The 18,161-nt window shown below is 36.9% G+C and overlaps 1 protein-coding gene across 2 annotated transcripts in view; it reads left to right on the forward strand.

Annotated features, from left to right (window-relative positions):
- GFM1 (G elongation factor mitochondrial 1) overlaps window positions 1-18,161 on the forward strand; it is a 45,365-nt gene that overhangs the window by 5,995 nt on the left and 21,209 nt on the right. Inside the window, exons 6-13 of one of the 2 annotated variants that reach the window (XM_003358643.4) lie at window positions 1,644-1,794; window positions 6,036-6,190; window positions 6,754-6,838; window positions 9,991-10,128; window positions 11,657-11,758; window positions 13,601-13,657; window positions 16,854-16,991; window positions 18,074-18,156. In XM_003358643.4, the coding sequence (XP_003358691.1) occupies window positions 1,644-1,794; window positions 6,036-6,190; window positions 6,754-6,838; window positions 9,991-10,128; window positions 11,657-11,758; window positions 13,601-13,657; window positions 16,854-16,991; window positions 18,074-18,156 (909 nt within the window). The remainder of the gene's footprint in view (window positions 1-1,643; window positions 1,795-6,035; window positions 6,191-6,753; window positions 6,839-9,990; window positions 10,129-11,656; window positions 11,759-13,600; window positions 13,658-16,853; window positions 16,992-18,073; window positions 18,157-18,161) is intronic. The other variant, XM_013982167.2, reaches the window with a different exon arrangement.

Below are 18,161 nucleotides of genomic sequence, written 5' to 3' on the forward strand. Positions count from 1 at the left end.
TGGAAAATTAAGGTTAAGGTTGAAGAGTATGTCATATTTGGTAATTTTTTTTAAACTACAAAATAAGAGTTTTCTGCATTAAAAATGTAATTTGGTTTGTTTTTTTGTTTTTTTGTTTTTAATCTTTTTTTTAAGTTTTTAGGACCGCACTTGCAGCATATGGAGATTCCCAGGCTAGGGGTCTAATCAGAGCTATAGCTGCTGGCCTTCTCCAGAGCCACAGCAATGCCAGATCCAAGCCGTGTCCGTGACCTACACCACTGCTCAGGGCAACGCCAGATTCTTAACCCCTGAGCGAGGCCAGGAATCAAACCTCATGGTTCCTAGTCGGATTCATTTCCACTGTGCCACGACAGGAACTCCTGGTTTGTTATTAATGAAAAGGAATAGTCAAGCCTCTAATCCTACATATTATAGACTGATATTCTGATTAATTTTGCTAATAGAATTTTCAGGTACAGTTGATCCTTGAACAACGTGGGGGTTAGAGGTGCTGTCTCCCCACGCAGTCAAAAATCCAAGTATAACTTTTGACTTCTCCAAAACTTACTAATAGCCTACTATTGACTAGGAGGCTTATCAATAACACCGATAGTCAGTTGACACATATTTTGTATGTAATATGTATTACATAGTGTATTTTTACAATAAAGTAAGCTGGAGAAAAGAAAGTGTTAAGAAAGCTGAAGAAAAAGTTGTAAGGAAGAGAAAATGCATTTACAATACTGTATTATATTTATCCATATGGTAAGTTTATGTCATCTGTTTATAAGATGAAGCATCTGTCAGTACCTACATCAATATTAGGACTCAAAGCACTGTAGATGTTAATGTATTGCTAATACTAGATATAAAAAATGAGAAGATATTATGAAAAGAAATTCATATTTATTTATAGGTATAACATTAATAAGGAAGAAGCAGCAATATGATTGCTTTATGGTAGCCTGGTGTAATTAATGTGATGCAGTGGCCTAGGCTATATGCAAATGAATGAGTCATTACAAAATTTTTCTGGTATGTGATATTATATTTATAATGTAATATTAGAAGCTTTATGACTTTTTAAAAGTGATTTAAGATTTAAGTTTAAAAAACTTAATATAAAAATTGCTTAATGATGGATGATATACAGTTTCTTCAATTATGTGAGAGAAGCAGGCTATGGTTATGTAATTCTTTGAAAGCAAAATTACAAAACAGTAAGAAAACACATTGTTAATTTCATATTAAATATCACTCACCTTATATCTATGTAAGGATTGGCTATCCACTTCAATACAAGTCTTGCACACAATGTTCATATATTTTTGCATTTTATTGGAAAAAAATCCATGTATAAGTGGACCTGTACAGGTCAAACCTGTATTGTATTTATGGGCTTTGGAGTCAGATTGGCTTTGAATCATGGCTCATCCATTTTCTAGTGCAACCTTGAGTAGTTTGCTTGTTTTAAAGTATTTTGCCCACTATTCCGTCTGAATTTTAAAAATATACATTAGTCTTACTTGTGGTTTTAATGCAGATATATCAGAGCACTTACCTAAAAAATATTTTGACCATTATTTTATCTTTTTCACTGATGCTTTGTATGTTTAATTGAATATTCTTAAAGTACCAAAATAACATATTTCTACTCTTAGTCAGATTGTTCGATATGGGGAAATTCCAGCAGAATTCAGGGCAGCAGCCTCTGACCATCGGCAGGAGCTGATTGAATCTGTTGCTAATTCAGATGAGCAACTTGGAGAGATGTTTCTGGAAGAAAAAATTCCCTCAGCTTCTGATTTAAAGGCAAGTGTTCTCAAAATATGTCTCGTATTGAAGTTCCCGTCATGGCTCATCGGTAACGAACCTGACTAGTATCCGTGAAGACATGGGTTCAATCCTTGGCCTTGCTTAGTGGGTTAAGGATCCAATGTTGCTGTGCACTATGGTCTAGGTCCCAGACATGGCTTGGATCTTGCGATGTGCTGGCTGTGGTGGAGGCCAGCAACTGCAGCTCCCAATTCGACCCCTAGTCTGGGAACTTTCTTATGTGGTAGGTGCAGCCCTAAAAAAAAAAATATGTATATGTCATGTGTAAACAAGAAAAAGAGCAGTTTTGTTTTGTTTTTGTGCAGGGAAGGGACTTTCATGAATGAGTTTTATTGGTGAAATCTAATAAGTAAAGTTATTTAACACTTTGATTTCTTCAAATAATACTTGGTTTGGCATATTTCTTTTTTTTTTTTAAGGTAATGAATTATGTAAAATGGGAAAGGAGTCATAATTTGTTCTAGAAAAAAAAGATACTTAAACAGCCAACTTCTAGGACATACCCTTATTAAGAAAAAAGAAACTAGAAATGTTACAGCAATAAGACAAGGCAGCTAAATGTTTGCAGACTATGTTGGTACTTAGATCACTATGTTATTTGGAAGGCTGTAGATATTCCTTTTCTTGATTATTCAGCTCTTTAAAAATAGAGAAGATCCCTGCCTAAGCCTGGCATTAAGTTTTTGGATAGACATTTCTCCATAGAAGATAACAAATGGCCAGTAAGCACATGAAAAGATGTTCAACATCACTAATCATTAGGGAAAGCAAATCAAAAGTAATAGCCATCCTAACTAATAAAGTGCTATCTCAATGAGATAATTCAAAAACAAAATAACAAGTGTTGGTGAAGATGTGGAGAAATTGGAACCCTTGTGCATTGCTGGTGGAGCTGTAAAATTATGCATCTGCTGTGGAAAACATAGTGATTTGGATTCAGATGTGTTTATACTGATGTTGATAGCAGTGTCATTCACAATAACCAAAAGGTGAAATCAACCTGATGTCCATCAGTGGATAAATGGTTAAACAAAATTGGTATATTCGTACAATGGAGTATTATTTGGCCTTAAAAAGGAATCGAATTCTGATACTTGCTATGATATGGATGAGCCTTGGGAATATTATGTAAAGTGAAATAAGCCAGACATACAAGAACAAATGTTATATGATTCCACTTATATGAGGTACCCAGAACAATTAAATTCCTAGAGGCAGAAGGTAGAGTGGTTACCAGAGGCTGGAGGAAGGCAGAATGGGGAGTTCAGTGGGTACAGAATTTCAGTTTGAGATGATGAAAAGTTCTGGAATGGAAAGTAGTGACAGCAGTGTGAATATACTTAATGCACTGAACTGTACACTTACCGTACACTTAAAAATGGTTAAAATGGCCAATTTGGTTATGTATATCTTAGCAATAATTTTTAAAAGCTGATATTTATTTTGCCAGACTACTTGATGCACTTGGCAGAAATCAGATAAGTTACTATTATGTGTCAGACATTGCACTCAGAGAGTTTACAGATCAAATGCAGAAGGACAAAACCCTATTGAAGCTGAGGTACTTGCTGATATCTCATAGCTTGAGTTCTTTACCATTCACAGCTGAGGCCTTCCCAGCTCAGCTCTCTGATGAGTAAGGAACACCATGTAGGAAGGTATGGGTCCAGGCCTTTAATAAAATCAAGCACTGTATCCTGGGAACCACAATAGAGAGTTAGGTTTTGATTTATTAAAGGGACTGTGTCAGGGGTCCCCAGGACTGCTCTCAGATTCTGTGACTCACTAGGAGTAAGGACTCAGCACATAATCACATTCAGCTATCATTTATTACAGTAAAAGGCTACAAAGCAAAATCAGCAAAGGGAAAAGGCATATGAGGTGAAGTCCAGCAGAAACCAAGCATCAGTGTCCAGGCATCCTCTCCCATGGAATCTTGCAGGGCAAAACTGGAATGGAAAGTGGTGACTTCCTCCAGAAGCAAGTTGTCATTGCACCTCTGAAGTGTTGTCTGCCAGGGAAGCTCATTAGAAACTTAGTGCCCAAGGTTTTATTGGGGGCTGGTAACATTGACACCCCCTGCTTGTCATGTACCAAATTCCAAACTCCCAAAAGGAGTTTGCGCATATCTCGTTGTTTGTACAAACAGTAGTGAGACTGTGAACCAGTCTTACCAGTTCTGGGAATGCTGGGAACCCCCGTGAAATCCAGATTCCCGGACTCCAGCCAGGGGCCAGCCGTTCAAAAAGGCCTTTCTAAGGAGAGCACTTTCAGTCCTGCATTATTTACTGTTTTCTGCATAGGATACATCGGTGTAGTTTAGTTTCTGTATTGTTGTTGGCTGTGTTATTATTAGGGACAGTGGAAAAGCAACAATTATAAAGTATGAATGTGATTCTTATAAAAATAAGAGAAATATGAGGAGAAATAAAGCCTTCATTAGGCTGCTATAGGGTTAATTTTAATTTTTCTCCTTTTTTTCTATTTGTTCCCCACTCTTATATGTTTCTCTATTCAATGGATGTAAAGTAAGCTAGTAAGATTCATATGACCCTACTTTTGCATGTAAGGGAGGATTGGAAAGTCAAAGATGTGATCTTGTGACCTAGCGTAGCCTCAGTGGTAAGTGACCAAGCCATTTTCCTAGCAACAGCAAAAGCAAGTGTTTAAGGTAGTTTCAGATAGTAATTGCTTTCTTGCCATGCTTATGTTCTCCTTTTTATACTCTTACTATGTTCAGCTATTATCCTACTTTTTACTGTGAGGTTTAGAATTTTACTTTTTTGGGGGGAGAGGGCAACTAATTTTCTGGGTTTTTTTCCTGAGGACTGAGAAATTATTGTATGCTGCTCTGTATTTCTGTGGTGGTGGGTTGTGGCAACAGCACGACTATTGGCCTCTTGCGCTAGAGCTAAAGCTCTGAAGCTCTCTCTGGGGCCTGCTTAGCCAGTAGCCCCTGAAGCATGAGGCTGCGACATGTGGATGGTGCTTGTACAAGGGGTTGGGACAAGACCAGGAGGCCATTATTATTTTTTTTTTTTGTCTTTTTGTTGTTGTTGTTGTTGTTGTTGTTGTTGCTATTTCTTGGGCCGCTCCCACAGCATATGGAGGTTCCCAGGCTAGGGGTTGAATCGGAGCTGTAGCCACCGGCCTACGCCAGAGCCACAGCAACGTGGGATCCGAGCCGCGTCTGCAACCTACACCACAGCTCACGGCAACGCTGGATCGTTAACCCACTGAGCAAGGGCAGGGACCGAGCCCGCAACCTCATGGTTCCTAGTCGGATTCGTTAACCACTGCACCACGACGGGAACTCCATGGATGCCATTATTTTAAAGCCTGTTACTATAATGGCCCCTAGTATATGAGTGATTTTATTGTTTGGCTTCCTTTGTATGTCCTTTAAAAAAATAAATAAATAAGTATTTTCTTAATAGATAATACTTTCAAATGGTTTATACAAAGGTACACAATAAAGACTCGACCCAGCTCCTGTCTGCCCAGTTCTCTGCCCCATCCCTAAAATAGGTTGCCAGTTAATAGTATCTGGTGTATCTCTCCAGAGGGTTTTGGGTTTTTTTTGTTTTTGTTTTTGGTTTTTTTTTGCATATATATTGCTTTCTCCTTTGTTTTTGTTTTTTTTGTTTTGCTTTTTAGGGCCAACCCCTCAGCATATGGAGGTTCCCAGGCTAGGGGTTGAATCGGAGCTGTATCCACTGGCCTACACCACAGCCACAGCAACGTCAGATCTGAGCCACATCTGCAACCTATATCACAGCTCATGGCAACACTGGCTCCTTAACCCACTGAGCAAGGCCAGAGATGGATACTAGTCAGATTCGTTTCTGCTGAGCCAGGATGTGAACTCCTCTCCTCTGCTGTATACAATTGCTAGCATACTGTTTACATTATTCTGTGTTTGTGTTTTTGTGTGTTTTTGGTTTTGGTTTTTTTTTTTGCTACATTGAAAGTTAATGACATTCCAAGAGAATTGAAAGCAATAGCACAATGTTGAAAGTTAAATCACTTTACTTCTCTTTTTTTTTTTGTATTTTGATCTTAAGTTATACAGATTCTAATTCTAGTTTCCACCAGAGACCAGAGCCAGTACTACAAAGTCTATCAATTCTTTTCATTCATTTGTTCTGTAATTGATCTGAAATCACCTCAAAATGTAATTTCAAGATAAGCTAATTGTTAATTTTTTTCTTTTGTAGCTTGCAATTCGAAGAGCTACTATAAATAGGTCATTTACTCCTGTCTTTTTGGGAAGTGCCTTGAAGAACAAAGGAGTTCAGCCTCTTTTAGATGCTGTTGTAGAATACCTCCCCAATCCATCTGAAGTCCAGAATTATGCTATACTCAATCAGGAGTAAGTCTTGGAAATTGATTATTAGTTATGCATAAAGACCTTAACATTTGTGCACTATGAAAGAATTTAAGAATGGTTCTAGTAGTTGTGTTTATGGGTTTTTTTCAGTAATTTACAAAAACCAATCTCCATTTTGGCGTAAAGAAGAACATTTATTATTATACCTTCCCGTATCATATTCTATTTGTAAGTTAGAAATATGATTTGTTTCATTATGTATCAAGATTTACATTATTAGAAAATTTTCTCGTTTGGAACCAGTCACATGTATTTTTTTGATGCTTTAAAAAAACAAAAAAATTTTAAGCCCTCATTAATTGTTTTTCTTTTTCTGCCAGACTGTTTTTTTGGGTATTATTCTACTCTGGTCCTATCACAATGTAGTAACTAAGGCCAGAAAAGTTATTATTTTCGATCTTTCAGTGAAATTTCCCTTATGTGTAAGCTCAGAAATGTTTAGCACACATATGCTTTTTATCAGATGATACACTGATGAAGCAAATTGGTACAAAAAGAAGTATCATCTGTTGCATGTCATAAATGTATATTTCTTTTGTTTTAAGTGACTCACAAGAGAAAACGAAAATCTTAATGAACTCCAAAAGAGATGATTCCCATCCATTTGTAGGCCTGGCTTTTAAACTGGAGGTAAGTTCCTTTCTAATGTATATAATTGCTCAGTGTAGAAATTTTTTTTTTTTTCAGGCTTTTACTCCTATTACTAAATGACTCTTAGGAAAGATTTGGTTACAGGTTTCTCCACTGTAAAATTATTTCCCTGCCCCCCTGTTCCTTACGGACTGTCTAGAAGAAGGTTACTGTGTGTAGCCTACACTTAAGGAGTGGGGAATTATGCTCTTCCTCCTTGAGGGAGCGGAATATATGTCAGTTATTTGGAACTCTTCTGTATGGGAGAGTTGTCTTTTCTCCTCCATGTATTTATTTATTCAAACATTTATTTATATCATTATGGGCATATGGATATTTATTTTGTACTTTGAGTTATAATCCAGTAGCATGATACTTACTTTGTTGTCAGATTGGCCAGGTTTGGCCGTTGGAGCTCTATAGTTGGCTTCTGTGTCCCTTTGACATTCCCCAGTGTTTTGCTTTTCTGAATACTTCCATAAACTTCCTTTCTGGCTATACAGGATGCTGCAGGCTTATGTTGTATGTTCCCCACCTCTTCCCTAAAATCTGCCATATCTCTAAGAGCCCTGGTTCCTTTTAATTTTTAATGGTATTAGAAACCAAGATTTGGGGACTGAGTGTGCTTCTTGTTGTGGTATTGTTGCTTCTGTTTATAGTATTTTAAGTGGGAGAAGAAAGTGGATAAGTTGGAAGTGTTAAAGAGTGGTTATCTCTGGGATGGAATAATATTGGGTAAGTGGGGCTTTTCCCTAGTTTTAATTTTTATTTTTTTCATTTTAAAAAATGTATTTATTTTTGGCTATGCCCAAAGCATGTGGAGGTTCCTGGGCCAGGGATCAAACTCATGCCACAACAGCGACCCAAGCCACTGCAGTGACAACTCCAAATCTTTAACCCACTGTGCCACAAGGAAACTCCTATTTTAAAAATTTTACAGCGTGCTTATTACTTTCAAAATCAGAAAGTCATTTTATTTATTTATTTACTTTATTTCTTTTATTTTTGGCTGCATCTGCAGCATGTGTAAATTCCCAGGCCAAGGATCAAACCTTCACTATAGCAGTGACTGGAGTCACAGCAATGAAAATGCCAGATTCTTAACCACTGAGCCACCAGGGAGCTCCCAGAAAATGTCATTTTAAATTAAAGAGTAGAAATAACATTGCAGCGACAATTTTTACTGTAAAACTTTTAAATGTATTTAGAAATACTTTCTTAGGATCCCCCAGAATAGTGATTATTAAGTAAAAGATATGGAATGGAACATTTTAATATTTATTGGTTTATATTGCTGGCTTGCTTTCGTACTCTCAGAATTAATGTACATATTATTCAATAAATCATTATCAGCATTGAGTATTATTTATTAAAAATTATTAGATTTCATAAATGAAAATGATATTTTAATTCTTCATCTTGCCTTAATTCCTAATGATAGAGAACATTATCACATATATTCATTATGCAATTGTATTTCCTCTTTTTTGATTGTCTCCTTATTCCTTTTATCTTCCATTTTTAAAAATTAGAGTCAAAATGTTCTACTTATTTGTATGAGCCTTTCTCTAATCAAGTTTTTTAAAAAATGATTCGCAGGTTAAAGTTTACATAGGTCAACCATATCAGTCCTTGTCTTTAGTCATTTTCTCATTTTTCACATTATAAATCTTCCTCTTGGATTATATATGTAAATATTTACTTTTGTCTCTTCTACTTTTTGTGGTGGGGTTTTTTGTTTTTTTCATTGTTAATCAAGTTGGAATTTGTTTTGCTAAATGCTGTGAGGTAGGATCTAAATGTATCTCTCTGCCTCCAAATGGAAGACTAATTGTCCAGTTACAGTTTTTCAACAATGTTATATGTTTTCATTGATTGTCATGTCTCCATTATCATCTGTTGACAAATTAAACATTTTAGAGATTTATACCATATTCTATGGGCTGTTTTTATATCAGAATTATTTTTTATTTTTATCCATTCTAAATAAGTTTTAAAATGACTAAAATGTTTAAAAATTCCTTTTAGGATTTTGATTGCTATTGTGTTAGACCTATAAATTAATTTGGGAAGAACTGGCAACTTTTAAGTACTTATCTAATAGGTTAGTCTTAAGTACTTACCTGGTAGGTTTGTATTACTATTCAGGAGGAAATGATCCTTGATTATTCATTTTATATTCAGTCACTTTACAGACCTCTTATTCGTATAGCTTTCCAGGTGATTATCAAAGTTTTTCCAACATGTGTAGTATAATCTCACCATTTCTTATGTTTTTGTCTTTCTAATAATTATGCCTTACTTTTATGTCTTACTATATTAAACTGAACTTATGAGATAACTTCCTTGTTACATAAATAATTTAAAATATTTAATGATTTTTATTTATTTCATTTTATTTTTTATTTATTTATTTTTTTTGCTTTTTAGGGGCACGCCCTGAAGGTTCCCAGGCTAGGGGTTGAATCAGAGCTGTAGCCACTGGCTATGCCAGAGCCACAGCAACACCAAATCCGAGCCATGTCTTTGACCTACACCACAGCTCACAGCAATGCCAGATCTTTAACCCACTGAGTGAGGTCAGGGATCAAACCTGAAACCTCATGGTTCCTAGTTGGATTCGTTAACCACTGAGCTACGATGGGAACTCCTAATTTTTATTTCAGAGGAAGCAGAAGTTGTATCTTGGATTTTTTTTTTTTTTTTGTCTTTTTGCCATTTCTTGGGCCACTCCCACAGCATATGGAGGTTCCCTGGCTAGGAGTCTAATCAGAGCTGTAGCTGCCGGTCTACACCAGAGCCACAGCAACTTTGGATCCAAGCCGAGTCTGCAGCCTACACCACAGCTCACAGCAATGCTGGATCCTTAACTCACTGAGCAAGGCCAGGGTTCGAACCTACAACCCCATGGTTCCTAGTTGGATTTGTTAACCACTGAGCCAAAACGGAAACTCCTGTATCTTGGATTTGATGCCAAAAAGAATTACAGCCATTTAACTTAACTATATTCAAAACTAGTATTAGCTTATGACAATAAGTTGTACTACTAAAACTGATAGTGAATTTGAAGGTAGTTGTGAAATTTTCCTCTTAATTCTGATTCTCATGTTGTTTTTTTATTCTTTCTGACCTTACCCAATCTTGACTTCTAGGCAGGTCGATTTGGACAGTTAACTTATGTTCGCAATTATCAAGGAGAGTTGAAGAAGGGTGACACCATCTATAACACGAGGACAAGAAAGAAAGTGCGGGTGCAGCGGCTGGTTCGCATGCACGCCGACATGATGGAGGCAAGTACCAGGCATTGTTGTGAGACCACAATTTTTCAAATGCAGGTGAAAGAGATCTACCTTCTTGGTATCTTGAGCCCCGTAAGAAAATTATTTCTAGTCAAATGTGTTTTCTTAGCTTCTTTTTTAGTTAGGTTTGCTACAATTCTCATGTAACATTTTGGTGTCGGCTAAATTAGCACATATTAAGAACACATTTTATTCTACCCTTTGTGAATTAGCTGTATTTCCTCAATGACCAAGGTTAAGGAAAAGGGACATTAGTTCCCTAAGATTCAATTTTAGTATATGTGCTGCCAAAGTGAACACAATCCCCTAAGATTGTGTTAGGAACACAAGATTCAGCACTTCCCTCCAGAGCTATCCTTGCAGAGTATAATAGGTTTTTATTATAATAGTGGTTTTATTATAACAGGCCCTCAAAAGTAAATGAGAATAATAAATTCACACATAACTTGCCACATTGTTAAGTAGATTTACTTCCTGACATACGGAAGTGCAACCAACCCCCAGAAAGGCCATGGTGCTAGAAGATTTAAAACTTCCCATGGTCTGGTCTGGGAGCTAAACCTTGGCTTATGGCTTGAATTGTTACATTGGCTCTGAATTTGTCCTAGCTTTTTGTGGTCCATAGTGTTGGACTTTGGTAGGAATACCAAGTATATGAGGTTGTCTCTTTCTTGCACCGTTTCCCAATTCGTCTCTGTATTCCTAGAGAAATTTATTAGTCTAAGCAAAATCTTATGACATTCAGAAATATTTGGTAGCCATAACTTTTGTTATGGAAAATGAATAGGCAGTCTTTCAAAATTAGCTCATTGCTGTTTTTTGAGATAGGCAGCAAGGGGCAAGCTAGAGGGATTAGTGATTGTCACAGCTGTTTCATGGGCCAGAAGTGAGGCGATCTGTACAGTTGTGTAACCATTAAAGCAAGACATGCACACTTGTGCATTCACAGCCACAGCTGTTATTAATGAACTGTCAATATAAAAGACAAAGACTAGGAAGCCTAGAGGCACCAATGCTTTGTTCTTAGATTTCCTGTTTTCTTAGCTGCTTGCATCTGTGAGAAATTAAGATTATTTTAAGTACAGTGGACTCCATTCTCCTGCCTTTGTTTTCAAAACTTCCTTTGCAGGTTTTCCTCGTATGCCTTTGTCATACACATCTCATTGTTGGACTGAGATAACACATACAGTACTACATGCTTTTTAACTGTAGAACCATGAAGCTCTGTTCTTCAATACAGCAGATCCTCCAAGTAAAGATGCCATAGCTCTGAGTTTCCATTTAAAGTAGAATCTCATTTTAGATGTGGTTAATGTAAGGGCCCTGTTAATGGTATATGTTGCCATGGTTGATTGTTGATGATACATTGATTCTTTTTCATTCCTTCTTTATAGAATTCATTGTGAGATTCTGTCATTCTTGTATATGTACAATGTATTTATTATGTATTTACTTCTTGGTTATTAAGTTCTGGTTTATATTACTTGCAAGTATCATTTTGTATTATTTCTTTATTTAGGATGTTGAGGAAGTGTTTGCCGGAGACATCTGTGCCTTGTTTGGCATTGACTGTGCTAGTGGAGACACATTCACAAACAAAGAGAATAGTGGCCTTTCTATGGTAAGTCATTTAACTTCAAAGCTGTTTATCACTTGCATTTCAGGAGTGTTTTAGTACTTCAGAAGAACAATCACAGAAGTTTTCATTGAGTGCCACAGGCATTGAGTGTAGATTGGTTGTGGCTCCTTAAATGTCAGTTGAGTAAGTGTTCCGTGTTAGCTAACTTACCAGGTATTCTTAGTAAAATCATTCCATCATCCTCCAAGATTTAGTGTGAAGGGAAAATCTTCACTAAGTACATGTAGCCTGTAGAGTGCTGACTCTTCTGTTCTGAGATAAGCCTTCCCATTGTGGACATGCCTCTTATTGGTGTAACCATCATCAATCTAGCCCCAACCAGGTGCTCCTTCCATATTAACTCAGCAGAGTGTACCTTTCCCTCAGTCCCCTAGAAAACTGTAAGAACAGACATAGCATTTAGGCCAGACTCTGAAGGTAACAGAACAGATGGAGCTGTGCCCTGCAGGCAACTAGATGGTCTTAATTAACTGCACACAGCCTGCCTTGTGGAACCCCATAGGTCCCTTTTCATCACTGAGGGAACCTGAAGGGAAGAGCATGTTTGGGTATTTCCTGCCTTTCAGTCCCCTTCACTCACTCTCCTTTTGCCCCTATAAAAATATACTGAGACAGGCTCTTCTAGAGTGTACCTACTCTGTTCATTAGGGTGTGCCCTCTCCTGAATGAAGTAAAGGAATAAATATGAACATAAAGAGGAAAAGTGATTTGCTGTGAAGGAATTTACTATGGGTTGTTTATGTGAGAACTGGTCCAACCCCAACAGATGAGTACTGTAATAGCTCCTGTATCATATGATGAATACTTTTCTTTTTCTTTTCCTGGCTGCACTCACAGCATATGGGAGTTCCCGGTCAGGGATCATTTCCGAGCGGCAGCTGCAACTTTTGCCACAGCTCCAGCAACACTGGATCCTTAACCCTTTGTGCTGGGCCAGGGATTGAACCTGCACCGCCAGAGAGACTGTACCAGATCCATAACCTACTGTACCACAATAGAAACTCCTCATATGATGAATTCTTAACTTCACAATTTAGCCTTTTTGTATCACTTATTCTCTAATGTCTGTAGTCATACATATGAAGTTAGGACACTACAAAAATCACAAATCTATACAGGTGTAGGGAGGCTCTAGATGAGGTGACTTTTTTAGTAAGTATTATTGTTACAGCTTTTTCTAAACTTGTTATTAGCAATATGAAGGCACTGGAGGATGTGGGAAGTGCTAAGGCTGCAAAGAGACCTTGGTCAAAATCTCTTCTCTTCCCTGTGCTACCAGCTGGCTCTTGGCCAAGTTATTTTTTCTTCTTGCCAAGCCTTTAATGATTTTGTTTGTAAAATTGGATTAATAATATCTCCCTCTCATAGTTGTGGTTGAATAAATGAGATATCATATGTATAAAGAATCTAGTCCTTTTCTCTTGTTTCTTTTATCAGTGATTGCAGTGTATTTTGATTAAATGAAGTACGTTACCAGAAGATAGCTATAGCAAATGTAGCCATTAGCCAATAAAAATTCCATATCTCAGCATTTGGATTCATTATAATGATATATTAAACTGAAAGGGTCAACAAATTAAGGCTCTTAAACAGTTAAGTAAATAAATATTTTTTGTTATTTTGGGAGGAAAAAGATCATATAAGTGGACACCTTTATTTATATATTAATGTATTCATTTATTTAAGGAAAAACAGACCAAAATTATTTTGTCTAGCCTAAAGATGTTGACCAGTGTTTGTCTTTTTGAAGTAGAACATTAAAATTAATCCATCCCTGACAAATATAGTACTGAATTATTTTGTGTCCTTTTAAAAATATTTTAGGAGTCAATTCATGTTCCTGATCCTGTCATTTCAATAGCAATGAAGCCTTCTAACAAGGTAGGAGTTTGATTGAATGCTCAGGATATCACAGTAAAAATTTGAGCTCCTTTTCTTCTGTCTGCACAATGCATATAGTGTATTGTGATCACCAGCAGTCTTATGGTCTCTCTTTCCTCTTTTGGTGTTCAGATCACCTTTAAAATTTACCAGTCTATTAGTGGTAAGTACTCTTCAGAATATTTGAAAAAGTTGATGATGTTAAAATATTCATGAGACCATACGATGGTAATGATATGTCATTGTCTCCAGAGTGGTAGGTGTGACTTTGTAAATTCAGATCATAAGGGATGGAAAAGAGGAAACTGGGGCATTTGTCTTAAGTTGCAGAGAAATATCACGGTAAAGTATGTTAGAATATTACATATATTAATTGCCTGATGGATTATAATACATCTCTACCTCTCTGGTAGTTATGAAGTAAATTTCTAATTTTAAATGGAAGGCCTGCAAACACAAATGTTTTTCTCCTTTTCAAAGATAAGTTTTATGATTGGATTTGATGTCATTTAGTTTTTTAGCCAAAATTGATTGTCTAGGTCCTGCATTCATATTGCTTGTCATTGGAATTAGTCCTGCCTGATCTTACCACAATTGTTTAGTTCTTAAGTTAGTTCCATTCCTTACAATCATTTTAATGTGGTATATTGAAATTAACTCCTTTGTGCCTTGAGTGAACATGTTATGATCTGTTGTCATCTGGAAACTATTGTTTATAGCACATATTCTAATTTATTGTCTTGTGGATATATTAATGGCTACTAATTCATCTATTTTGAGGAACTTGAGATTTTCTAGACCCTTGTCATTACAGAACAGAGACTGTTGAGGTGGCAAGAAACATTAATATTCTTTAATTCAGAATTTATGTACAACATTTTACTCTTGATAGTTCACAGTAATGGACATCAAATGCATCAGTATTCAAAAAGTTTTTTTGGTGTCTTGGAGTTGTCTGCTTGCTGGAAAATTAGTTTAAATCAAATAAAGAAGTCACTGCATAAAACCCTGAATCTCAGTAGTGAGGCAGGAGTGATCCTCCAGTAGGTTGAGAGTCCCTGGCTAATGCCAGAAAAGGGGAAAGACCTCGGAGGTAGAGTAGCCCAGCGTTCAGTCCTAGCCCTGCCACACACTAGCCCTGTGGCCTTGAGCAAATCACTTAACTTCTCTGTACCTAGTTTCCTCACCTATAAAATGTGGATAATTTTCTTTTTGGTCTAATTTCCTTTTTAGGATATGGATAATTTTATCTCACAGCCTTGTGGTTAGAATCTGCGATAACATATACAAAATATAAAACACATCATCCACATGTGATTAACTGTTAACAACCGCTGATTTAGGTGTTAGTTTTTTGTTTCTGCCATAAGAAATTAGCAAAAACTTGGAGTTCCCGTTGTGGTGCAGCTGAAGTGAATCCAGTTAGTAACCATGAGGTTGTAGGTTCGATCCCTGGCCTCACTCAGTGGATTAAGGATCCGACCTTGTGGTGAGCTTTGGTGTAAGTCACAGACAGCTTGGATCCTCCGTTGCTGTGGCTGTGGCATAGGCTGGCAGCTGTAGCTCCAATTTGACCCCTAGCCTGGGAACCTCCATATGCTGTGGGTGTGACCCTAAAAAAAAAAAAGAAAAGAAAAGAAATTAGCAAAACCTTAGTGGCTTAAAATGGCACAGATGTATTTTATTTTACAGTTGTGTAGAAACCTGAAACCAGACACATTTCTTAATGGGCTAAAATTAAGTATTGGCAAGGCTGTGTTCTTTCTGTGTTCCTTTCTTGGAGGCTCTAGGGGACAGTTTAATTCCTTGTTTAGATTGTTGGCAGAATTCACATCCTTGCTGTAGGACTGGGGTCCCCATTTTCTTTCTATTATCTGAGGGCTGTTCCTAGCCTAGAGGCTGCTCACCTTCCAATGCTCGTAGTTCCCTTCCTCCCATCTTCACTGCTAGCAACAGTGAAATGAGCCCCTCTCATGCTTCAAATATCTCTTGTTTCTTCTTCCCATCTCTCCAACTACCCCTCTTCATTTGTCTTCCATTTTTTAAATTTTTTATTTTTTTAATTAAAAAAATTTTTTAATCGTTATTTCCCCAATACAATTTTTTTTCTGCTGTATAGCATGGTGACCCAGTTACACATACATGTATGCATTCTCTTTTCTCCTATTATCATGCTCCATCATAAGTGGACTAGACATAGTTCTCAGTGCTACAGAGCAAGATCTCATTGCTAATCCATTCCAAAAGCAATAGTTCGCATCTGTTAACCCCAAGCTTCCAATCCATCCCTCCCTCTCCCCCTTGGCACAATAGAATACTGCTCAGCCATAAAAAAGAATAAAATAATGCCATTTGCAGCAGCTTGGATGGAACTAGAGACTCTCTACTGAGTGAAGTAAGTCAGAAAGAGAAAGACAAATAGCATATGATATCACTTACATCTGAAGTCTAATATACAGCACAGATGAACCTTTCCACAGAAAAGAAAATCATGGACTTGGAGAACAGACTTGTGGTCATCTTCCATTTTTAAAGGCCCATGCAGTTTATTCATGATAATCTCTCCTTTTCAAAGTCTGTAATTTGAATCACATCTGCAGAGTCCCCTTTACCATGTAAGGTAGTAGTCACAGATTTGGGGAGATGAGATCATGGCCTTAAAGACCATTATTCTGCTTACCACCTAAGGAATTACATCCAAGGAGAATACAGGTGCCTGCAGCCACATCCAAGCATGTTGTTTTGAAACGGAGAAGTCACAGTGTGCATTTGCTTAGTGTTAGTCTTAGCAGTCCTCCTGAATCTACAGTAGAATCTTGGTAAATGTACTAATTCCTCTGATTATGTATAGGATTTCTAAAATAACACAGCAACACAGATTCTGTTTTTGGCTTTATGGGCAATTTTCCACAAATGGACAGTTTCTGTCAATATAATAGGAAAGGGCATAGAGTTAAGTCTTAGACTCTTGTTTCTTGGGTGAAAAGAAAATTCTGTCAGTTAGCTGGTCCCTGCTGTCTTTGCTGTGTGGTATCCAAGCTCACATATTAAAAGGATATGGCCTAGGAACTACATGGTGGATCATTTTTATTTCTTTCAACTGCTTACATATTTGATTTCATTCAGTAAAGTTCTTTCAGTGATTTCATTGCTTATCGTGCTTAGTAAAATGTGTAATGATTTTTTTTTTTTAAAGAATGATCTGGAAAAATTTTCAAAAGGTATTGGCAGGTTTACAAGAGAAGATCCCACGTTTAAAGTCCACTTTGACACTGAGAGCAAGGAGACAATTGTATCTGGAATGGGAGAATTACACCTGGAAATCTATGCTCAGGTAATGAATAACAAGGAAGTTAAATTCCTTTATGTCCATTTACTTATGTTTTGTTAAGAGTATAGTAATTCCCAATCTAATGACCATAAACTGATAGTGATTCTTCAGGCTTCACTCTGGTTTTTGTATCCAGATGTGATATACTGCTTTCTCCATGATATGTTACAAATTAATTGCTTTTGATCTCTAAATCTTGTTATTTATAAAACACTGGATACTTCTAAAATCAAGGCCTAGAGGATTTGCAATAAGACCATCCATCCCTATGTCATGGTTGGTTAGGTCAAGTATATCCTGATCTCAGCCTTAGGGAGAAACCTACTGAGAATGTCGGTCCACCAGGCTATTACAGGTCAGTCCTTGAAGATCACTGTAATGTAGATAAACAAATGGGTAGATAGGGTCCCTACTTTCCTAGGAAAAGGTCTTATGTGTATATAGATGAAAGCAAAATATATATGACTTACGATTAAAAATTCTGGTTGTGATTAAGTTGAGGGGGTAGAAAATTCTGACAACAGAGTCATATACTAATCCAGTGAACGTATAATAAAATGGAGCAAAGGTAAAGTTGTAGTGGTTAGGTTAATTGGAGGTAAGTGTAAATTAATCTAAATTAGATTTCACTTATATAAAATCTGTGAAAGCACTTTCTATTTTTTGGTCTTTTTCTAGGGCCACACCTGCAGCATATGGAGGTTTCCAGGCTAGGGGTCTAATCAAAGCTACAGCTGCCGGCCTATGCCAGAGCTATAGCAACGCCAGATCTGAGCCTCATCTGCAGCCTACACCTCAGCTCATGGGAACACCAGATCCTTAACCCACTGAGTAGGGCTAGGGATCGAACCCACAACCTCATGGTTCAGAGTCGGATTCGTTAACCACGGAGCCATGACAGGAACTCCTTGTTTAATATTATATATTTATCATCATAAGGTATTTAAGATTTATCATTTACTTATCATACTTAATGTTTCTAAGGTAGTTAAGATTCTTAGCATTTTTCTTCCAGTAGTGTATTATTTTTTATAGTTTATTTTTAATTTAAATATATCAAAAAAGATCTCTCCTGCTCTTTTTAGAGAATGGAAAGAGAATATGGCTGTCCTTGTATCACAGGAAAGCCAAAAGTTGCTTTCAGAGAGACCATCACTGCCCCTGTCCCGTAAG

The sequence above is a fragment of the Sus scrofa genome, chromosome 13 (genome assembly GCF_000003025.6).
Source record: "Sus scrofa isolate TJ Tabasco breed Duroc chromosome 13, Sscrofa11.1, whole genome shotgun sequence".
Lineage (NCBI taxonomy): Eukaryota > Metazoa > Chordata > Mammalia > Artiodactyla > Suidae > Sus > Sus scrofa.